The following is a 21,807-nucleotide window of genomic DNA, read 5'->3' as shown; positions in this document are numbered from 1 at the left end:
ATCGTGAACCGCCACGTGCTAGTGGGACCCGCGAACAGTGTAAGAAACTCTTAAGAACCGACTACTATTTAGTAGTTTTTGTAACCCGTTTCTTAAAAAAAAGTGGATCCTACGCGGGACCCACACGCTAACAAACCCTCCGGATAAAGATGCTCTAAGCGACAAAATTTATAGACATTTTCGTTTTTTTTTTCTTCTAAAACGTATATGGGTTTAGTTACAAAACTTAATTTATCTGCCTTATAAAACGTTATGACATATATGGACAAAATAAAAGATAATGATGAATTAATGATGTAGACAGAGTGTATAAATACCTTTGATTGCATGAAGAGCACGTAAAAGTGAGACGACGAGAGTCTTATTTATAACCACAAGTTATAGATAGATAGATAACCAAGTCATTAAATGTTACAACATGGCATAAAGTTTCGTGATGATTGGCAAATTGCGTTTAAGAGTTACATTTCGCTTATCTGTTCATAAAGCCGCAAGTTGTGATGACGGAGCAATATAAGTGTTATGATAGATAGACTCTAAACTGAACTGAAATATATTTTGATTCCCGTTGTGCCATACCCTTTAGCATATTATAAAATTCACGTGAAAATTTAAGCCATATGATTATATAGATAACGTTATGGTATTTAGGTGCTTTTTTTGTTAGGTCAGAAGTTACTAGTTAATTAGTTTATGCTACAATGGGAGACTAGTTTATACCAATTGTGCAATGTGCATTAGCCGATCAACCTTGGCTTCGGGTGTTTTCTCTTTTTATTTGTAGACTCCATTTCAAGTTATCAAATCAGATAACATAACGTTGTTGTTTTCTTGTTATTCTTTGGTTATATTTGAATATTTCACGTCAATGGTTTTTGGGTTTAGTCTTGAAGACAGAACCAAACATACCCTGTAACATACCACATAATACAACATGGATTAGTTACTCATATGTGTTTAAATTATAAATCATGTATATGGTTGGGCACACACACTGACCCTTATTGGTTTCTAGAGATGTCTCTGTTATTTATTTATTTATAAATATGTTAAAAAACTGTAGAAAATGAAACAATACGAATAATAAAGTGAAGTGTTTACCAACTACCGTAGTTCCAAAGGTTTAACTCTTCCTCAAATACTGAAGCTCTCTTTCGAGAGGCTCCAGTGATGAAATTATAACCGCAAACTCCATAATTAATCGCATATTATAAGCTTTGAAAATTCTGCAAGAGAAATTGATTCCTTTTCCCCGAGGATTTGCTAACACAAGACTGAATGTTTTACTAGAGGAACATTGACTTATTTCAAACATGCTGAGCTCTCCAATCAACAGCAGAATCCTCGTCATCCTCATCATCGCTGGGCGATTCTTCTTCAGTCTTCTTCGGCTTTTTAACTGACCCTTCAGCGGTTTTGCTGCGCTTAGCTAATCTAGCCGCTTTCAGTTCCATCTTCCTCTTCTTCAGAATCTCCACTTTCTCTTTGTATGATCTACAGAAGAAGATAAAACAGAGAAGGCCAAGTATTGACTAAAACAAGTAATTCAACTTCATTCATCTTCATGCTATAACAAACTTGTGTCTCAAATAACCTTTGCTCTCGTTGTTCCTCCTCCTCAATGGTTTCCGCAGCATCAACCTGAAAATTATAGTGCGAAGAGGTTAAGTTAATAAACAGAGCTTAGATGGGGTCAAACAATTTTATTGACAGAAAATTATCAGACCTCTTCTTCTTCCATGCGACTATCCACTACTTGCAGATCTTCTTGTATCAACTTCTCAAATTCTTTATATTCGTCCCTGTAAAAAGTATCCATGCTTATATAAGTTCACTAAGAGAAAGCTATACTACGAAGACTTTTAGCTAACAGAGGAGAGAACCAGTACATAAAGATCACGACATCTCAAAGTAAGAATGTTAAAGGGAAACAAGAAACTCACTTAATATCTGGTTTGACAAGCTTTATTCCACGGGCAAGCAGGTCAGCTTCTTTATTATCGAAAAAACCAGTGGGAAGGGCTCCCTTCACCACTGTACCAGTCGCCTGCGTCTGACTCTCTTTAGGCTCAATCGTGGGTTTGGTATCTGAAGAATCAGTTTGCTGATTATCGAAGAATCCCTCTGGAAGAGGTCCTTTAGTCTTATTTGTTTCTGAACCTTGATGCACGTTCTTAGGTTTTGACGATTCAACTTCTGCAGATTCTGAACACATATAGTTGACTAATTAGTTTGTTAATTGTTCCACAATAAACATAAGCTTTCCACATTTTACTATGCCATGGAGATAAAATAACAACTAAACACAGATAGTCTATCTAATAAGAGATGTATTTGTTACAACTATTAGTAACAAAGAAAAAAAAAAAAAAAAATCTAAACCATAAAGGGAAGAGCATAACACATTTACCAGGATGTTTAATAGAAGACTCGAAGAAATTAGGAGGAAGACCAGATGATGATGTCTGAGAATTGGATGATATAGCAGCAGCCGAACTTTCTACAAGTTTTGTTGGCTTAGTTTCAGCAGGTTTGCTACCTCGTTGAACTCCAGCTGCACTAGCCTTTAAATTATCGATTGCCTGTTCCAACATTAAGTTGCAAAAACAAAAAAAAAACATAAACAGAGACTATAAGTTACAAAGCAGCAATCCATAATACAAGAGCATGAGTCTTACCTCGTGATGCTTACGAGAAGCTTGGTGGACATCCCATAGTGATTCAGACTTCAACACGACATTGCACACTCGGCACACAGGCTGGTCTGATTCGTTGTACCTGCAAATCCAATCCCAAAGAAGATTTGTAATCGCTACAACTACAAAGCTCGATCCCTAACTCCAGCTGCTCAATACACTATTGTTCGATTAGGGGAAGGGGTTTTTACCTAACGAGAGGAGAATCGATGCGGGAGTCTTTCTTCTTGGCGTTGAGTTTGGAGCGGAACAACGCCTTCTTCTTCGCTTGAGCATCCATCACCGAAAAGCGAAGATCTGAGAATCGCACAGACAAACCAGTAGAAAGATTTCACCACACCCGTCCGTGAGAATCAGAATTACTATTTTACGGGTCGGGTCGATCCGATACGGGTTTGAATTTGGGACTTTCCGGCTGATTCTCCGCGATTCAATTCTATTTTACGGGTCGGGTCGATCTGATACGGGTTTGAATTTGGGACTTTCCGGCTGATTCTGGGCCTGGCTCGTTATCTCTTTTCTCTCAGGTACTTAAGTATGTACTTATTGACAAAAAAAGGCCTTAAACTTGTCCACTTAATCACAAATTGACACAACTTAGATTGCAACATGAATTTGTGAAGAAGACAATCTAAGGGCATGATTATTGGAGGTCCTTGCTCTTGGGTCCTTAATACACATATATTTATATGTATATATTATATATGCGTATATAATTACGGGGTAAAGATTTTACGAAAACCCAAACCGAAAGTAGTAATAATAATAATAATTACAAGCTTTTTGCATTAGTTGTGTTGTCCCGGTGTGGGTTTTAGTTACGGGCATCATGTGAGCTCTAGTATATAGGAATTGTCTTTCATTCGCCGGTTGTTGTATTAAAAAGTGTATCCTCTTCCAAAATGGAGAAAAAAAAGAATTCGGTACCGAATATATAGAGTTTTAGAATGAGCATAAAGGAGAAATATAACTTCAAACGAAAAATCAGTTGGTTGTGACATAGTTGTAAAAAGAAATGCTTTAATTGGTCACATGGTTCATAAGGTGTGACCATAGCAAAGAATAGGTAACTTCACACATTTGTAAGCCGCAACGCCTCCACGAACAACTCCTTGAGTGAAGCGTTTGAAGCCGCAATTCTCTGCGATGTGATGTCCAACTCTTTACCAGATCTGTGACCAATTACACAACATGCAAACAAAAACAAGTTCAAAAGCTTTGTCCATTGTTGCATTGTGTGTGTGTGTTGGCTTTGTAAAAGTAAACTTACGGATCAAAAATAAGTCCACCAGCTTCTCTAACAATCACAATTCCTGCTGCAATGTCCCTGTGGATTGATATTAATATGATCAAGTCTTGTTTGTGCAAGAGCCAAACTCTTGTGTGATAGGCTGATAGCTAAGCAAAAAAAAAAAAAAAAAGACATGTTACCATGGACCGCCAAAACCAATTTCATAGAAGATGTCACCCCTTCCACAAGCGACACCGCAGAGGTCCAGTGCGCACGAGCCACCCATCCTCAGGGACCTCACCTGATGAATCAAACAGAAGACAAGTTCATGATTTTTTCGGCAGAGGTCGTTGGATCCAAAAAATGGAGTTTCCTCTCTCAAATGAATTTTCACCTTGGTTAACAAACTGTTGATTCTGTTGGTAGCATCGTCTAATGTAGCTTTATCTCTTTTAGTGCCCGCCTGTATTCATATAAAGTTATGAGCGGAGGCTTCACAACAGTCTAGTGTAACACAACAAGGGAGACAGCTTTTACCTCTGCTAGGAGCAAAGCGGTTACAAGCTCGCTCTGAGTTGACACTGGAACAAAAAAAAAGAACATTTTTTATTGACCAACAAAATCTATAGAGTGTAAGGTGTGGAAAGAAGAATGTATATAAAGTATCAACCTTTGATTGGTTTGCCATTCAAGAAGGCTCCTTTCCCTTGGACACCTGTGAACATCTGTTTAATCATTAGATATTACGTAAAGTTTGAGAGACATCATCGAGCTATATTCATGTCCACAGCATCATCAAGGGAAAGGGAAGTCTTTTACCTCATCCATGATAGGATTATAGACGACGCCAACCACAGGGACTTTCCCAATGGTAAGTCCAATGGAAACACAGACAAAAGGGAACCTGCAGAAACAGCATTTGGTTTTGTTTTTGTAAATGAATTGTGCAGAACGTAATAAACAGTCATTTGAACGGGAATTGAGCTATATATACCCGTGAACGAAGTTAGTAGTCCCATCAAGAGGATCAACGATCCAAGTTGGTTCGTCTGTTAGTTCAGTCACACCATTCGCAGCTGTTGTTTCTTCTCCAATGAACTAATTCATAATAAAATGCTAAACAATCAATACAATACAATGCAATGCAAGGAAGAAGCTAACAAAGAGAGAAGAATAAAAAACCTTGTGATTGGGGAAAAGCTGTTTGAGATGGTTAAACACGAGCTCTTCACATCCTTTATCAGTCTCCGTCACCAGATCCACCTAAAAAAATAGCTATAAAAACATGCCGACATGTTTTAAGGAAACCAATATTGCGACTGTGAGACAGAAAACAAAAAAAAACCTGGCCTTTGTGTTCGACATGTTTGGTCTCGTAAAAGCCTTTACGAATGACCTGCAGAATCAAAACCAAAAGGATCCAGATTTAATATATATGATCAGCCACTCAAGGCAGAGAGAGAGAGAGACCTGTCCAGCTTTTTGAGCGGCATCAACGGCAGCAGCCAAGAACTGATCTAGAGAACCTTCATCAAATGTCACACAACAGCAAAAAAAGTGAGAAAGAGGAAAATCAAAAAGAGGCAACGGAAGAGAATGAGAGTGTCTTTTACCATTTTCAGCCATTTTTCGATGATTGGAGGAGGTTGCGAGGAGACGAAAATAGTAACGCTTTGTGTTTCTAGGTGATTCTGCTAGAAGGAGACACGATAAAAAAAATGTTAGCGGTTTTTTTGTGGTTGGCCACAGAGCGAATATTCGGGGAATCTAATCTCAGTTAAAGCGTTTCCTTAAAAGTTTTGTTCTTTCACCTTATAGAGAGGACTCGAATGGTCGAATCTACGGAAATGCGGAAAGATTTGATCCTCCCTCCAGTGTTCCTCCTCTCCACGATCTGAATCAGTTTTCTCTTATCCGGGTCGGCCCAATTCGAGTGGCCTTTGGGCCTGAGGCTCACTGTATGATAATACATTGTATTACCGAATTAATCTCTACAGAATTACTAGTCAAATTAAAATTTGATTACATTCTACTTCTACAAACTGTATGTTGTTTTTACCCAAACTTTTATAAAGAAAGTCTAGTAAAAAATGGATACATTTACTTATCCTATATTGTATTCGTCTAAATTGCATTGAAATCATCAAATCGTAAATCGTAAGTAAAGGTGCCTAACGTTTGGAAATTGAGCATTGGTTTTTTTTGGAACTAGTGAAGATGTAACTTGTGAGCAACCATCTACCACAAACTACTACTTCATGCGATGTTTATTGATAAAGTATGTTTAAACATTAGTGGTAATATCGTGTTGTTCTAAACAAAGATATACATTCCTATATTTTCATACTACAACTTCAAGTAAATATCTATATACATTGTATTCAAGTGACTCATCTCTACATTCTAAAAGTAAGATTACTTATCTTTGATTTTATTTGGTATCATTTTCTTTCTTCTTATTATTACTTGAATTCCAGTAGATATGTCCTGGATATGTGTTCCGTAATAAAACAATTAGTTAAATAGTTATCAACACGTGGGTTAATTAAGGACGTGTATATATACGAAAATATTATTATAAATATAAAACTTGGACCTTCCTTCTCCACCTCGAAGTCTTCACTCTTCACCTTCCTTCCATTTGCAACTTCTGAGAATCATGAATTTTTCAGGGGTCTTCTTTCTCTTCTTCTTCTTTCTTCTGTCTCCAGCTCTTCTGAGATATGGTTCCGGGTCTGGTCTCGAGTCACTCTCTCGTGGGATGCTAGACTCAGCGAAAGAACCAGAGTTCTTCGAATGGATGAGAGGAATCAGGAGGAGGATCCACGAGAACCCGGAGACAGGGTTCCAGGAGTTCAAAACGAGTCAACTCATTAGAGACGAGCTTGACTTGCTCGGAGTGAAGTATAAATGGCCTGTTGCGAAGACTGGCGTCGTGGCTTGGATCGGATCCGGTTCCAAACCCGTTTTCGGACTCAGAGCCGACATGGACGCACTTCCACTACAGGTTTGTTGTTATGTTTTTTGTTTAGTCTCATCAAAGTTTTGATTTTTTTTTTTTGAATTATTTTTGACTAATTATTATGAAATAATTGATATGGAGAAAAGGAATTAGTGGAGTGGGAATCGAAGAGTAAAGTAGATGGAAAGATGCATGCTTGTGGTCATGACACTCATGTTGCTATGCTTCTTGGTGCTGCTAAGCTTCTTCAGTCCAGAAAACACCTTATCAAGGTCTATCTCTCTCTCTCTCTCTCTCTCTCTCTCTCTCTCCGTCTATTGCTTGATTCATTCTCAATGCTAGTTAGTGATTCTGATCTCTGTATGTGTGTGAGCTCTTTGATTAGTGTGTGCCCGGCAATCAAAATATCAACTTTATATAAATGGGGCAGACAACAGTGATATGTCATGAATGAAACAGTAGTTCAATGCGTCTACACAGTAGTGATATGTAATGATTGATTTAGTGTTAGCCCAGCAAATTCAAAATGTCAAATTTCTCAGATTTTTATTTTGTTAATTTTTTGGATTCTGAATAAATGAAACTATACTGTGTATATACATACATACACAGAATAGTAATATGTTTGATTTATTTTAGTGTGTATCCAACAATCATATTTGTAACTTTGATCTTGGTCAGATTCTTATCTGGTGAATCTTTAAATGACTAGGATTGCAGGATAATAACCTAAGAGAACACATCAATTATTCACATACAACAAACAATATATTTTATACAAAAAATGGCAGCATCAACAAATTATTTTAGTGTGTATCCAACAATCATATTTGTAACTTTGATCTTGGTCAGATTCTTATCTGATGAATCTTTAAATGACACACAATTATTTTTTTTGGTAAAGGGGACTGTGAAACTAGTGTTTCAACCAGGAGAGGAAGGCTATGGAGGTGCAATTGAAATGCTAAAAGACGACATTCTAGACGACTTAGATGGAATTCTCAGCGTACATGTCTTTCCAACAATCCCATCTGGTGGTATCGGCTCTAGGCCCGGGACCGTTCTTGCAGGCGCAGGAGTGTTCACAGTCACCGTTCACGGTCAAGGTAGCCACGCAGCTACACCACACTTGTCTAAAGACCCGGTTCTTGCTGCTTCTTCAGCCGTTGTCGCCTTGCAACAGATTGTTTCAAGGGAAATGGATCCTCTTGAAGCTGGTGTAAGTTTGTTTAAACATCTTCTTGTTTGACAAAATCAGAATCAAGACACAACGAATGTTTTTTTTTCAGGTGGTTACGGTTGGATACATTCAAGGAGGCCACACTCAAAACGTAATACCGCAGTCTGCAAAATTTGGAGGAACTTTCAGAAGCTTAAGCAACGATGGTCTCCTATTTATCCAAAGACGAATCAAAGAGGTAATCAACTGACCATTGCGTTAGAGGTTCCTTGTTGGATTGACCGTTGGGACTAAATTAATATTACATGTTGTGGTTTCAGCCCGGTGGATTACGGCTTCGGCCTGTACCTTCTAGTGTTCCAAAAAAAAATAAAAAAAATAAAAGAGATTAGTTTACACGTTGTTCTTTACAGTCTTGTTGATAATGATGCTAATGATGTAGATATCGGAAGCACAAGCCGCGGTGTACCAATGCAAAGCAGAAGTAGATTTCGGAGAGAAAGAACCTTCGCTTCACCCGGTAATGAAGAACGACGAGGGGTTGTACGAGCATGGAAAAGAAGTAGCGGAAGCGATGATCGGAAAGAACAACTTCCATGATTTTCCGGTGACGATGGGAGCAGAGGATTTCAGCTTCTTCACTCAGAGGACCAAGGCTGCTATATTCGTGCTTGGGATAAAGAATGAGACGCTAGGTGCTGGTAAGCCGCTTCACTCGCCTTACTTCTTTGTTGACGAAGAAGCTCTTCCTCTTGGAGCAGCTCTTCACGCAGCCATGGCGGTCACTTATTTGGATAAACATGGCAATGACCATGAGGTTAAGACCGAGTTATAGAATGTGTTTTGTAATAATCAACCACCTACTTGTATTGAACTTCTAAGTTTGGTGAGGGTAGGCACATCGGTTAAGTTCCGGTTTGGGATAATTTATTTAATTGAGACTGAGATTTATCCGGTCAGCAAAATCAGTATGTTTTCTAAAAAATATGGTACCAAACATAAGGACAAACAAGAATTAGAGCCAGTGGAATTTCCTGAAACTCCAGCATATTATATACACCACTAATGAGCTTTATGATGAACATGTCTATGACACTTATTCAATGCATTAAAAAAACTAATGAAATGTCAGTGTCACAAATAGAATATTCAAAGCATTAGATGAGAAAATACATAATTTTATAAAAAAAACAATGTCACATTCAGGCACTTTTTAGCTTTTGTCAACGGTTGGGTTAGACATTATCTCACAAATACTAGCTTGTTTTTTTTTTATCTCACCCAACCTGAACAAAAAAAAAACATAAAGAAACAAAACAGAATGATTGGAGCTAAACATAAAGAAACAGCTGTCGTTTAACTTTAAAACGTCTACAAAACATTACTGCAGCCTGTAATAACAGTACTTTATCATCACATCATGCAATGCGAACGACCCATTTAATCGTTACTATTCATGACCTTGTTATTAGTAAAGTTAATTATTACCGTAACATCATAGTTGTCATAATTAAATTACATAAGATTCTCTTTACTTTTTCATCAAAAAGGAAAAATCTCAAACCCGTAAGTTTTTATTTTTTCCCATCTTCTTCTTCTTCTACAATTATAGTCACTTTCTTTGGCCGGCGTTAGTGGAAGAGCTCAAACTCTTTTATAAAAAAACCTCTCCTTCAATTCAACCATCTGTCTCTCTCTCTCTCTCTCTCTCTCTCTTCAAACCAAGGAGAAGATGAAGAAGGGCTCTCTCTTCGTCTTCTTCCTCTTCCTCGCGGCGGTGACTTCAGATCTAGACTCCGACCGGCGAGCGTTACTCCTCCTCCGCAACAGCGTCCGTGGCCGTCCCTTGCTATGGAACACGAGCGCCTCCTCTCCTTGCGCCTGGCACGGAGTCCACTGCGATTCGGGTCGGGTCACCACCCTCCGATTACCCGGAGCGGGTTTGTTCGGCTCGTTGCCTCTCGGAGGAATCGGTAATCTGACTCAGCTCCAGACGCTTTCTCTCCGATTCAACTCGCTCTCCGGTCCAATCCCCTCGGATTTCTCCAACCTCGCTCTCCTCCGTTACTTGTATCTCCAAGGTAACGCATTCTCCGGCGAGATTCCGCCGTTTTTGTTCACGCTTCCAAGCATTATCAGAATCAATCTCGGGGAGAATCGATTCTCGGGTCGGATCCCGGATAATGTTAATAACGCGACCCGGTTGGTTACGCTTTATTTAGAGAAGAATCAGCTCACCGGTTCGATCCCTGAGATTACAATCACTCTTCAGCAATTTAATGTCTCTTCTAATCAGTTAAACGGGTCGGTTCCGGATTCTCTCTCGGGTTTTCCCCAATCCGCTTTCGAAGGGAACACTCTCTGTGGGAAGCCGTTAAACCCTTGCGAAGGCGACGCCGAAACCCCTAATTCGCCGCCGGTTTCTCCGCCGTCTCCGCCGGGGAAGAAAGATAGCGACAAGCTATCCGCCGGAGCCATCGCCGGGATCGTGATCGGATCTGTCGCCGGTCTGTTGCTGCTTCTCTTGATTATCTTCTGTCTCTGCAGGAAGAAAAAAGGAGAAGAGAACGGTCAGCCGAGAAACGTCGAAGCTCCCGTCGCCGCCGCGACCTCCGCCGCTGTACACAAGGAATCATCGGCGGCTAACGTCCCTCCGGCGAAGGCGTCGGGGAGCGGCGGCGGCGCGGTGAGTAAGGACTTGACGTTTTTCGTGAAGTCTTTCGGGGAATTCGATTTGGATGGGTTGCTGAAGGCTTCGGCTGAGGTTCTTGGGAAAGGGACGGTTGGGTCTTCGTATAAGGCGAGCTTTGAGCATGGTTTAGTGGTTGCTGTGAAACGGTTACGAGACGTTGTGGTGCCTGAGAAGGATTTTAGAGAGAGGTTGCAGGTTTTGGGATCGATGAGTCATCCTAATCTCGTGACCCTCATCGCTTATTACTTCAGTCCCGACGAGAAGCTTCTTGTCTCTGAGTACATGTCTAGAGGAAGCTTGTCTGCCCTATTGCACGGTACATATCCTACTTCTTAGTTTAGCTAATGCTAAGTTGTGGTTGGTAGTTAGTTGATCTTGATAGGATTGGTTTACGTTTTTGATTTGTAGGGAACAAAGGTAATGGGAGGGCTCCGTTGAACTGGGAAACTAGAGCTGGTATAGCATTGGGAGCTGCAAGAGCGATTAGTTATCTCCATTCGCGTGATTCGACAACTTCTCATGGAAACATCAAGTCTTCGAACATACTCTTGTCTAATTCATATGAAGCTAAGGTTTCTGATTACGGTCTAGCGCCTATCATTAGCTCCACATCTGCGCCTAACCGTATCGATGGCTACCGTGCCCCTGAAGTCACTGATGCGCGCAAAATCTCTCAAAAAGCTGATGTTTACAGCTTCGGTGTGCTTATCCTTGAACTACTCACAGGTAACAAACAATTAGAGCACTTATCCTGTTGACTGTATTTTTGCTATTGACATTAAGGAGCTTTAACATGGTACATTGCATTACAGGGAAGTCTCCAACACATCAGCAATTAACCGAAGAAGGTGTAGATTTGCCAAGATGGGTCCAATCCATTACTGATCAACAATCACCATCTCAAGTGTTTGATCCGGAGCTCGCCGGGCACCAATCAGAGGGCAATGAGAACATGATCCGTCTCTTGAAGATTGGTATAAGTTGTACAGCGCAGTACCCTGATAGTCGTCCTTCCATGGCCGATGTTACCAGACTCATCGAGGAGGTTTCGCATTCATCTGGCTCCCCAAATCCTATATCTGGCTGAGTTTTGCTGGTGGGGGTCTTAATTGGTTGATTTCAAAATTGTTTGCGGCTAAAACTGCATTTTCTTGAATAGTTCATACGTCCTCCCCGCCTTTTTTTCTTTGTTTGTTCGTGTCTTACTTTTGTTCGTCAATTCTTGAGCCTCAAATTGAGATGACACTTTGATGATTTTTTTCTTCTATTTTTCTTAATTCATTTTTTTAAAAGATGTTTATAACAAATATTGATGCTGCCATTTTTTGTATAAATATATTATTGGTTGTGTGTGAATAATTTAGTGTGTTGTCTTGGGTTCTGATCCTATAATCCTAGTCAATGATTTGCCGAAATAATCAGAGATATTATTTTTCTTGCCGTCTAATAGTTTTTTATTATACGTATCTAAATCAATTCTAATAAACATTTCACATATACCACAAAATCGTATGTTACCAATAATCTCTATGGGAGTTGTTCACGAGGAATTCAAATTGATTGGGATTCTCTTTCATATTTTTTTTTGTTTTGTTTTTACTAAATAGTGATTTGTTCTCTATTTTTTTATACTTTTTCCGTTCCAAAATACATGATGTTTTAGAGAGTTTTTGATGATTCAAAATAGATGATGTTTTCATATTTTTATATTAATTTTAGTTTTATTGGAAACTGTGTGACCAATGGTGCTTTATTATTATTTTGATGATTGGCTAAAGTAATTTAATTTATATTTTTAATATTACTTTTTAAGGTAAAAGTGGATTAATTCTTAATTCTTGTGCCATCAACCAAAATTTCAAGTATTTTGAAACAGATGGAGTATAGTTAGATCTTATCATTTTTTCCTAACTTGTATATCTTATATTGGAAACTAAATTTATTAAGTTTATGAAATATGATGTGAACTAATAAAACATCATAATCCCGCCATTAATTAATACTGTAACTAGATCAAGTATAAGATATATATATATATATATAATTTTAATTTATATATGTTTATTGTAATATATAAATTATTACTTAATTTTAGTTTAAAGTTGTATCTATTTATTTCACTTTTTCTTATATCTAAAGTAATATTTACTATTATTAATATTTCATAAAAATATTTATTATGATGAATACCTATATATAAATATAATACTATGATACATGCATTTAAAAGAATTAAATATGAGTATTTCAAATACATATATGCACAAAAATATATAGTAATTTCACTTTCATTGTAAAAATTTGGTAAATACAAAATAAAGTTAGATATTGTGCATATGCATTAATTTTTTATGTCATTCAAGTAGAAAGATAGATAAAAATTATAATAAAATATTTATAATAGTGTACTAATAGTAAATATGAATAGAACAATCAATATAATTTTAAAAAAGAATAATACTAACTAACAATATAAACATGTTTGTAAATACACAAAAAGATGATATCCAAATATTAATTTTTTAAAGAGAATAATTTTATAAAAGTCTAAATAGGAAAAATAATAAAGCATATTTTGAATAAAATTTCATATAAAATGCATATAAAACCAATTATACTTTTTTTTTTGTAAACTAAAACCAATTATACTTCATTATCTTAAAACTAGTATAAAATAATATTAATTATTAATACAAATTCGCGTGTAGCGCGAGTTGAAAATATAGTGTAGGAAAAAAAAAAGAGTAATGAATCATGCCACAGTTAACTAAAAAATAACTCACGTTTCCATTTACTTTAAGTTTCATTATCATGAGAAGTTGGAAGCCACTCCGTACACCGCAAGAACAATGACATTTTAGAATGACATCAAACTTTTGTACTTAATATATCTATAAAATATATGAAGGGGATATTCAACGTTTGTGATAACGGGAGAGGCAATACATTCGTCGCAGTTTCATATTATTATTTTTTGTTTTTTTTTGCTTTAGTTTAAAATGGCAACTCCGAGTTAAAGGCACAACGACAGAATTTCGTAGAAGGCCACCAAAAAATGAACTGGCCCAAATATACGGGCGAAAACAATAATTCACAGTGGGTAAAGCCCATACTTTTATAGCTCAACGGCCCAAGAATAGGTGGCAAAACGACAAAATTATCATAAATCACTAATGGTACTTGTTATATACTACTACTTATGAAAAACGGTTTGGCTGCTTTTGCATTGTTGCTGATTTTAAATCTGTCTGTATTCGTTGATATAAACGCAGGAATATTGCGCTATGTTTAACAAGCAATGTTACCTTTAAAATTGGCCTCGGCACTCGGCAGGCAGTAACACCAAAGATGAGTAAGGTTTACTTGTTCTTTGTTCTAAAGTCTAAACCGAGCTGATTCATAAATTAAACAAATTAAAATTAAAATATGCACTGTATATGTGAAACACACACATCATATAATGGATGTCATATTGTAGGTTCAGAAAAGAAATAGCAGAATATGAAATGATCTAATCACTAAACCAAAAGTGTAAAAGGTTCTAAAGCAACTTTCTGTGTTCATCTTCGTTCATTGAATGTGCTCAAAAGCTTAGATGAGTCATGCTTTGTGTCCACCATTGAATGTGCTTCACAGTTCACAGTCAGTTGTTTTGTTTTTTTCTATTGTAATTTACATCTAAATAATTTATATTTAAGCAACCCTTGTTCATTTTAAAAAAATACGTATACAATCATTGACAACCCATGTAAAACTACACAATAGTCTGGACTCAGTAAATTTGTAAATCAGTCAAAATAAAACTACAAGTTCTTACTTACAAACGTCTAAACCACATAAACGCCTGGACATTGTATGCTTGCTTAATTCAATATTAAGAAGCTGAACATTAAAATATATTAAAAATTGTAGATGGATCAGATTAGACATTGCTATCAGATTAGTCTAATCGATCAGGCTGCGTAGCGTTGTGTTAGGAAAAGTACTTCTGAATAACTTTAACCACGTACTGTATATCACTTTATGTTACTTTTTCCCTTTAAAAAGTATATAAAGTAAAACAGAATAATTCAGGTTAGGTATAAAGAAGTACGGTGCAATTGTACAACATCCACGGAAGAAAAATCCAAAAGGCACAGAAACAAAAGACCTTTTAGCTTTAGTTGTGTTTTGTCATTGTCTCGTCATCTTTCATCCTTCAGTTCTTCGTTCTGGGAAACCAAGTATTTGCGTGCCTTTCTCCTTTTCCATTTATGTAAGATAGTAACCTATTCACTGAATATAAGATACAAAACAGAGAAATGAAAAACCAAGAAATGTGTTTGTATATTTTAGAGTGAGCTATCATCCACCATATGAATCATTCTACTAATATTCTAATTTGCTTCAAATTGTTTATATGTAAATATGTAACTTCATAAAATATATGTTTTGTTTGAATGATTTCCAAATAATAAAGATTAAATAAAGAAGAAGAAGACAAATATAAGAAGAATGGCTACTTGGCTGTAATGTGTGGTACTGCAACATTTTGCTTCTACACGTAATCCCAAACACACCTACTTCTCACGCCAATTATTGTTATATTTTTGGTTCTATAAACATAAACATTTTGTGATAAAGTTTAATGTTATTTTTGTCAACCTTATCATTTTATATATATGTTGTGTGATGTATATGATACGATGTCTGCTGTACTTTTGTTCATTTAGTGAGCCGAGTGGTCCTCCTCTGAATATTATCTAATTCATTTTTGGGGGTTGATAAAATACATAAATGGACATTACAACTTGCATCATTCACATATGGTAAAACACACAGTTTGCTTTAGGGGATCCATTTGTTTTAACTCTGTAGTAACCACGCACAATTTGACTGTCAACAAGACATGAAAAGTTGAAAACACTCTAGATATCTAACAAATTTGTGGATCGTGTATCTATAAACCAGACACAATGACTAACCATTTCTTATAAAGTAATTAAGAAGATACGTATCTTGAAATAGTCCTAAAGTTTTATTATTATAAGTTTAACCAACCAAGGCAAGATTTATGTTAAAAATGCTGATAGTAGACATAAAAATTGATCAAGTTTCTAAATAATTGAAAATAAAAGTTAATTAATTACAGTTTTATTATTAAAAAAAAGTGGAGGATAAAAAAATAGAATCCACTATATATAAAGGCGTCATCATCTAAACTAAACTCCACGCCCTAAAAAAAATCAGAGATTCTAGTTTTCATACTTCTCTCTCTCTTAATACGATTCTGATTCTATTTTTCTCACCTACCATTGAAAAGTCTCCCGTAGATCTCTTCTCCTTCTTCTGCTATGGGCCACGGAACAATGGCGACACCACCGACCACCACCATCACCCCTACCAAGACGACGCTCGTGTTCACGTACGGAACTCTAAAGAGAGGATTCTCGAACCACGTCCTGATGCAAGATCTGATCCGATCAGGCGACGCATCTTTAAAAGGAGTCTACCAAACGCTAGAGAAATATCCCCTCGTCTGCGGACCATACCGAGTCCCTTTCCTCCTCAACAAGCCTGGAACGGGCCATCGCGTGACGGGAGAGCTTTACGCGGTCTCTCCTCGCGGTCTCTCGCGTCTCGACGAGCTCGAAGGGATCACCAGGGGACATTACGTGAGGCAACCGATCCGTCTAGCTGCTGCTGAGAAAGAAGGAGGAGATCTGGAAGCAGAGCATGCGACGTCGTCGTGCGTGGTGGAGGCGTATTACGCGCACAAGAGCTACGAGGAGGAGCTGTGGAAGAGGAATGGAGGGAGATCGTTCGGCGCGTACACGGAGAACGAAGCGCGTGGATATGTGAAGCGTAAGGATCGGCCGCAGCATCTTACCTTCTTGGACCATATCCGTATTTTCGTTTCTTCTCCATGTGATTAATTTCGATTATTCCCTCTCTCTCATTTTTATTTTTTATATATCCTTTTCTAGAGAAATTAAATAAGAAAGTACAAACGCAAACCACTAGTTTCATCTATTCTAACGGGTCCCACTTGTTCGTCGTAGCCGTACAACGGTTGTTGTTATTAGTTGTTACCGATGAACATTTGATTAGAGATTCCGTGCTTGTTGTCTGGATGTAAACCGTAATATAGTGTCCGGTCAGTCAGTGTCTTTACTTCAGGTTCTGTTTTTAATATCTCGTATCCGTACGCAATCTTTGTTTGTTTTCTTATAAAGCGAATGTGTTGTTTCTCTGATTTGGCTCGTCACGCTATGAACTCTTCCAGTGCTAATAGTAATTTATTTGAGCCTAGTTATTTGACATTTTTATCTACAATTTGCATTTTCAATATGAATGAGACAATAACATATTTCAAAAGATCTCACGTAGTGATCAAAGCCGTTGCCCATGTCACCAAAATCTGCAAAGGAGAAAATTTGTAACATTTTTGTTTGACAATACTTTAACTAATATATATAACTATAGCCGGTTAGTCCTTTTCTGAATAGTTCACCAACTCCAGTTGACATGTGTAGCAAGTACGAGACTAGTTCAGGACGTAACGTAGAATATTGTTAACCCTGAACGCTACATAATGGTATTCGTTTATCTATTATTAGTCTTTCGTTAAAGGATGTTGTGGGCTAGGTTTAAGTTTTTGGGTGTTAAGATTATAATTCTAACTGTTTAACCAATGAATGATGACTACTAAATTACGGCCCAGCCCAAAATTTGGCTCAGTTTTGGACTTCAAATATGGGCCGAGTCAGTTACTACCCTTAAGACACAGATTTTAGCAAGCATAAAACCAAAAGTATAGACATCTTTAATTTAAAACTTAAAACCTATCATATCTAATGAAAGCATAGAGCTTTATCGTTTCAAAGTTTAAACAAGAAGAAAATAAAGAAATTGGTTAGATAGTGTTGGATGAGATGATTATGGATATGACTGGAGTTACCAACCATAGTTAGAGCTTACTTATTTTGGTGGTTACTAATCACTAAGCTGGTTGACTTATTTTTTTTGCAACAAACTAAAAGTAGACAACACATGTTGAACATTATTTCAGATACGTGTTTATTATGAACATTTGGATGGGTAACCACATTTTCTCTTTCACATTAACTATCTTTGATAGTAGAGGTTTTAATTTTAATAATGTTTCATTTAAAAACCGCACTTGGATCGGACTAACGATATTTTCTCTTCCACGTTAACGTATAGGTTTTAATTTTATTTAATGATTTTCATTTTACTTAGTTTTCTCGCTCGTATTAGTTTAGTTTAGTCTTCACCCCTAATCTCACGTTTAAGTGTATGATTAATAAAAAAATATTTATTGTTTTATACGTTAAAAAAAAAAAAAAAGTCATAATTGTTTGCGTTTATCTCGTAGGATCGGAATGCGAATCGGTAACTTTTGTTGTTTAAATTTTATTATATATTTTTAATATAATTATGCTTTATTTCGCTTTATAGGATGAGTGAAGAGTGTGGCCACTCTGGAGACATAACCCCACCAACTTCCATCATTCTCTCTGTTGGTTCATCAATCGTTTCCTTAATCTGATGAACTGAATCATTGTGTCTCTCTCTCTTGATCTCTACTCAAACATGGCAACCCAGTTTTCATGAGCAAAATTTGATTTTTCAAAGCTCCCAAGATTCAAAAGTTTATCACTGTAGCAGCAGGAGCAAACTGAAACTGTGTGGCTATGGCTTCTAAGATTAAGTAAGCTTCTCCTTTCGATTCAAAGATGTGTCTTTTACGTCGGTTGATGTTCTCGTCGATTTTAAATTCCGATCTGGGTGTTTGATAATTTTTTTTTCCTTCCGAAACAGAGCTTCTCTGAGGCTCTTCTTTTGTTATTGTCTCTGGTCGGAGTAGATCTAATAGGTCTGGGGTTTATGGTTTATTTGTAGCACATGATCATTGTTTACTACTTGTCTGATTGTAGTTTTAAAAAAAATCTTATTAAGCTGATTCAATTATATATTTTTTAATTACGTTTTCATGTCGAGTTCTTCGCTCTTGTCTTTATTTTGATTTTTTTTAAATTTGATTTCTGTTTTGTTCTTGTATCCTGAGGGAGAGAGACACGTCTCTTAGTTCTTGTTTCTTATTCTATCTAATCACTGTGGTTTATTTAGACTGTTTTAATTTGGTTGATCTATGAATCAGAAGCGGGGAAAGATTCTATTGATAGATACAAGCATTGGCTAATTCATGAAGCTTCTTGTATATTTATTGTGATATGTTTCCTGTGAGCTGAGATTTTCATAATTGTGTTGTTTCAAGTATATGAAGCTTGTACTTGTACCATACCAAGCATGATTAAGTTTTTCATCAATGGACCATAAACTGAGATCTGTATGCAGTATAGTTCATAGTGTTGGATTTCCCTCCTTAAGCCCAAAACTTATCAAATCATAATCAAGCCTTAGTCCAAGAAGAAGAAACATCTAGAGAAAAGTGGAGAAGTATAGAAGAAGAATTGTGTAGAAGAAGAGAGAAAGTTATGGAGTTAGATATTTTGAAATAAATAATAATTTAGAGAAATCTAGAACTTGTTGGAGTGTGCTCCTTCACTTGTATAAATAGGGGTGCTTAGCACCATTTGTAATCATCCAAGAATCAAGAAAAACAAAGAGAGAAAATATTTGTAAGAGAGAGTTTCCAAAAACAAAATCTTTGTAGTAAACCCTTTCCTAAATATTAAGAGTCTTCTTCTTAAATTTTCTAGTTGTCTAATACCATCTTCATCTCATCGATATTGGATAATTTTCCCAACACCTTTCCCTTTGAGTTCCTTGACACTCTTGACCCACTCGATCTTAGAGGAATGTTGTCGGATGTGAGGGTGCAGTTGAAAGAGAGAGTTGTATTCACATCACAGTTGTGAAACATGAACACCTTGAAGGCTCATTTTAGTCTGTCCACTACGTACCCAAAGCTAAGCTGGTCCCTGGGTGTTAGCAGGTGTACCTCGTTGAACCACAGGCAGCTGAAGAGATTGTTCATTGCAGTGTGTTCTCTTATTATCACCGCTCCCTCTGGAACATGTGTGTGTAAAACAAGAGAATGGACTTAGCATAATTATTAACAAGGAGACATTGTTTTATTTATGTTAATTACCAATAACAGTAGTAATTAAGATTTTGGGGACTTTGCCGTTCCTCCTAGCCTAGGTTCATCATAAGGAGGAGTTTTGAGTAGAATAAGACGCCAAATGCCGACCCATTGGCCTCCTATGAACATCTTGGCTCACAGTCAAAGTAGTGTTTGATGTTAAGAAATGGAGAGAGAGCTCGTCAACCACCAGAAGGAAACAGAAGAGGTTCTTGGCTAATGTTAGATGGCTGGTGGGGTTGATCATATGCATCGAAAATCCCAGTGGCAACCACAAATTTACATTTGTTTACGAAATCTTTATCCACCTGAAAGAGAATATAAATAATAGTTTGGAAGGGAAGAAGGGTAAAAACAAGGGGGATAGTTACTACCTTCATGACTGACAGGTTTGAGAGAGAGAGAAAAGCTTTCATGTCGTTGAGAGCAGGTAATGTTGGCGCTAAAGAGAAGAGAGGAAAAGGAGAGGTGGAGGAATGATGATCATCACCCTCCTCTGTAATGTAGGTAAGATTGGTGGTGAGAATAGAATGAGGGGTTATTGAAGTGGGAAGGAGAACCTTTATCAGGGTTGTAGGCAACGGGAATGGGAAAAAGAAAGCAGTCACGTCAGTGTTGGAATAAGCAAGCAAAGCAGTCTAGTGGGAGAGAAGAAGAAGGCATCATCATCATCTGTCCCGCAATAGAAATATCCATTACTAACTCAAACAATTCACAGAGCTCTGACCTTTAGATTGAGCGTTTGAATTGGTGGGAATCACTCTTCATTCAGTTTGAAAAGAGCCGCTCCTAATTCGAATCATGCCATAATCTGAGAGAGAAGATCTACAGATTGTTTGTGTGATAGAAGAAGAAGAAGAAGAAGAAGAAACTCTTGGTTTACTCATTTGTTTTTCTTAATTCACAATACCGGACCGGACCGGACCGGTTATTAACAACCGAGAGACGGCGTATAAAGCATCCTCGGATGGATCTAGGGTTTAACTAACAGAAGAAGATGGAGGGGGAGTTGGTTGATGCAGATATAGTGGTTCCGATGCATCTGAGCTTTAAGAAGACACAGGCCTATGAAAAGTACCCAAAGGGGCAGTCTCGAGGAAGGTGGAAACATCTCAAGCAGATCCTCCAAGCTGACCCTGATGATCCCTTTTGTATCTCTCTCTCGATTCAGAAAAATTAAAATACTCCTCCTCTTCTTCACTATAATCAATCGTTCTTTCTTTCTTTCGTGTGCAGATATCAACATCGAGTCGCCTCCATCCACTCAGCCATGCAAGAGAATTTGCGATGTCACTGGATTCGAGGTATGTATTACTAATTTATTTCTGATTTTCGACCTTTTCTTTAGTTTGATCATCTCTTGGTTTGGATTGGTGACAGGCGCCATATGTAGACCCCAGAACAAACCTCCGCTATGCAAATGCTCATGTTTTCAAGGCTCTAAGGTCACTCTCCACCCACCAAGTCCACCACTATCTCTCCATTCGCAATGCCGCTCCACTTCTCAAGTAGCCAGCCCCCCCATGTCCTGTTTTTACTTGTAATATGTATTGTGGTAGATATTTTTATGTATGCAATTGTTGATTTCCCTCAAAGTTACTGATTTTTTTTGGGGTCAACATACTAACACTAGTACAACGAGAACAACAAAATGAGTCTTTTAATTCTTTCTACATCAACAAGAGAGTTTTGAGTATATAATAACTTACAAAATCAATTGAACCAACCAACAATACACACTCTTCAATTTGACATACACTGTCGAGATATATATAAATATCATATGCAAATCCATCTATGTATGTTATTCAATGATGTGTTGTTGCACTTCTCCTCAGTGCTGCAAAGATACCCCCTCCTCCTCTTGATGCTTTTTTCTTCTCCTCCCCCTCTTCTCCTACCTACACACACACACATTCACTTCAATTACTCCC

General features: G+C 37.2%; 7 protein-coding genes and 1 long non-coding RNA gene across 9 annotated transcripts in view; 5 read left to right on the top strand and 3 right to left on the bottom strand.

The window, feature by feature from the left end:
* Positions 1-1,081: 1,081 nt before the first annotated feature.
* Positions 1,082-3,093, bottom strand: LOC106293896 (zinc finger protein 830). 2 transcript variants are annotated; one of them, XM_013729529.1, is made up of 7 exons: positions 2,888-3,093; positions 2,679-2,778; positions 2,453-2,582; positions 1,944-2,205; positions 1,727-1,802; positions 1,595-1,641; positions 1,082-1,494 (listed from the first exon to the last, which is right to left on the bottom strand). In XM_013729529.1, the coding sequence occupies exons 1-7, from the start codon at positions 2,974-2,976 to the stop codon at positions 1,308-1,310; spliced, it is 891 nt and encodes a 296-aa protein (XP_013584983.1). In that variant the 5' UTR covers positions 2,977-3,093; the 3' UTR covers positions 1,082-1,307. The 2 variants fall into 2 exon arrangements, with proteins under 2 accessions (XP_013584983.1, XP_013584982.1); XM_013729528.1 differs by having other exon boundaries at positions 1,193-1,494; positions 2,411-2,582.
* Positions 3,094-3,644: 551 nt separating this feature from the next.
* On the bottom strand, positions 3,645-5,658 carry LOC106293897 (inositol-phosphate phosphatase). The gene is made up of 12 exons (XM_013729531.1): positions 5,541-5,658; positions 5,398-5,453; positions 5,273-5,323; positions 5,110-5,190; positions 4,922-5,025; positions 4,747-4,831; positions 4,598-4,652; positions 4,465-4,508; positions 4,322-4,390; positions 4,128-4,228; positions 3,967-4,023; positions 3,645-3,868 (listed from the first exon to the last, which is right to left on the bottom strand). Exons 1-12 carry the CDS (start codon positions 5,551-5,553, stop codon positions 3,769-3,771), a joined length of 816 nt encoding a protein of 271 aa, XP_013584985.1. The 5' UTR covers positions 5,554-5,658; the 3' UTR covers positions 3,645-3,768.
* Positions 5,659-6,525: 867 nt separating this feature from the next.
* Positions 6,526-9,054, top strand: LOC106293894 (IAA-amino acid hydrolase ILR1). The gene is made up of 5 exons (XM_013729526.1): positions 6,526-6,934; positions 7,036-7,161; positions 7,794-8,108; positions 8,179-8,307; positions 8,512-9,054. Exons 1-5 carry the CDS (start codon positions 6,587-6,589, stop codon positions 8,902-8,904), a joined length of 1,311 nt encoding a protein of 436 aa, XP_013584980.1. The 5' UTR covers positions 6,526-6,586; the 3' UTR covers positions 8,905-9,054.
* A 606-nt stretch (positions 9,055-9,660) lies between these two features.
* Positions 9,661-12,018, top strand: LOC106293893 (probable inactive receptor kinase At3g02880). The gene is made up of 3 exons (XM_013729525.1): positions 9,661-11,077; positions 11,170-11,487; positions 11,574-12,018. The coding sequence occupies exons 1-3, from the start codon at positions 9,802-9,804 to the stop codon at positions 11,846-11,848; spliced, it is 1,869 nt and encodes a 622-aa protein (XP_013584979.1). The 5' UTR covers positions 9,661-9,801; the 3' UTR covers positions 11,849-12,018.
* Positions 12,019-15,960: 3,942 nt separating this feature from the next.
* On the top strand, positions 15,961-17,008 carry LOC106293898 (putative gamma-glutamylcyclotransferase At3g02910). Its single transcript, XM_013729532.1, has one exon. It carries the CDS (start codon positions 16,095-16,097, stop codon positions 16,674-16,676), a length of 582 nt encoding a protein of 193 aa, XP_013584986.1. The 5' UTR covers positions 15,961-16,094; the 3' UTR covers positions 16,677-17,008.
* A 1,228-nt stretch (positions 17,009-18,236) lies between these two features.
* LOC106293892 (WEB family protein At3g02930, chloroplastic-like) overlaps positions 18,237-21,807 on the top strand; it is a 7,665-nt gene continuing 4,094 nt past the window's right edge. The window contains exon 1 of the mRNA XM_013729524.1: positions 18,237-18,475. Coding sequence (XP_013584978.1) covers positions 18,459-18,475 — 17 coding nt within the window. The 5' untranslated portion in view covers positions 18,237-18,458. The remainder of the gene's footprint in view (positions 18,476-21,807) is intronic.
* LOC106293900 lies at positions 19,496-20,753 on the bottom strand. The gene is made up of 3 exons (XR_001260680.1): positions 20,248-20,753; positions 19,880-20,181; positions 19,496-19,797 (listed from the first exon to the last, which is right to left on the bottom strand). It is a non-coding gene; the product is annotated as an uncharacterized LOC106293900 (long non-coding RNA).
* On the top strand, positions 20,846-21,552 carry LOC106293899 (chromatin-remodeling complex subunit ies6-like). Its single transcript, XM_013729533.1, has 3 exons — positions 20,846-21,024; positions 21,110-21,177; positions 21,254-21,552. The coding sequence occupies exons 1-3, from the start codon at positions 20,871-20,873 to the stop codon at positions 21,383-21,385; spliced, it is 354 nt and encodes a 117-aa protein (XP_013584987.1). The 5' UTR covers positions 20,846-20,870; the 3' UTR covers positions 21,386-21,552.

The sequence above is a fragment of the Brassica oleracea genome, chromosome C5 (assembly GCF_000695525.1).
Source record: "Brassica oleracea var. oleracea cultivar TO1000 chromosome C5, BOL, whole genome shotgun sequence".
Classification (NCBI taxonomy): domain Eukaryota; kingdom Viridiplantae; phylum Streptophyta; class Magnoliopsida; order Brassicales; family Brassicaceae; genus Brassica; species Brassica oleracea.
Note: the sequence above shows the minus strand (reverse complement) of the source record. Positions and strands in the feature narration are given on the sequence as shown.

Excerpts from the sequence above, each read along its gene's own strand:
- LOC106293896 (XM_013729528.1), bottom strand. The coding sequence starts at position 2,976 with ATGGATGCTCAAGCGAAGAAGAAGGCGTTGTTCCGCTCCAAACTCAAC. Across the intron at positions 1,803-1,943 it reads CTTGTCAAACCAGATATTAA|GGACGAATATAAAGAATTTG; the intron begins GTGAGTTTCTTG and ends TACTTTTTACAG. Across the intron at positions 1,495-1,594 it reads GAGGAACAACGAGAGCAAAG|ATCATACAAAGAGAAAGTGG; the intron begins GTTATTTGAGAC and ends CTTCTTCTGTAG.
- LOC106293897 (XM_013729531.1), bottom strand. Across the intron at positions 4,509-4,597 it reads GAATGGCAAACCAATCAAAG|TGTCAACTCAGAGCGAGCTT; the intron begins GTTGATACTTTA and ends TTTTTGTTCCAG. Across the intron at positions 3,869-3,966 it reads GGTGGACTTATTTTTGATCC|ATCTGGTAAAGAGTTGGACA; the intron begins GTAAGTTTACTT and ends AATTGGTCACAG.
- LOC106293894 (XM_013729526.1), top strand. The coding sequence starts at position 6,587 with ATGAATTTTTCAGGGGTCTTCTTTCTCTTCTTCTTCTTTCTTCTGTCT. Across the intron at positions 8,109-8,178 it reads TGGATCCTCTTGAAGCTGGT|GTGGTTACGGTTGGATACAT; the intron begins GTAAGTTTGTTT and ends TTTTTTTTTCAG. Across the intron at positions 8,308-8,511 it reads TCCAAAGACGAATCAAAGAG|ATATCGGAAGCACAAGCCGC; the intron begins GTAATCAACTGA and ends CTAATGATGTAG.
- LOC106293893 (XM_013729525.1), top strand. The coding sequence starts at position 9,802 with ATGAAGAAGGGCTCTCTCTTCGTCTTCTTCCTCTTCCTCGCGGCGGTG. Across the intron at positions 11,078-11,169 it reads CTTGTCTGCCCTATTGCACG|GGAACAAAGGTAATGGGAGG; the intron begins GTACATATCCTA and ends TTTGATTTGTAG. Across the intron at positions 11,488-11,573 it reads TATCCTTGAACTACTCACAG|GGAAGTCTCCAACACATCAG; the intron begins GTAACAAACAAT and ends ATTGCATTACAG.
- LOC106293898 (XM_013729532.1), top strand. The coding sequence starts at position 16,095 with ATGGGCCACGGAACAATGGCGACACCACCGACCACCACCATCACCCCT.
- LOC106293899 (XM_013729533.1), top strand. The coding sequence starts at position 20,871 with ATGGAGGGGGAGTTGGTTGATGCAGATATAGTGGTTCCGATGCATCTG. Across the intron at positions 21,025-21,109 it reads TGACCCTGATGATCCCTTTT|ATATCAACATCGAGTCGCCT; the intron begins GTATCTCTCTCT and ends TTTCGTGTGCAG. Across the intron at positions 21,178-21,253 it reads GCGATGTCACTGGATTCGAG|GCGCCATATGTAGACCCCAG; the intron begins GTATGTATTACT and ends GATTGGTGACAG.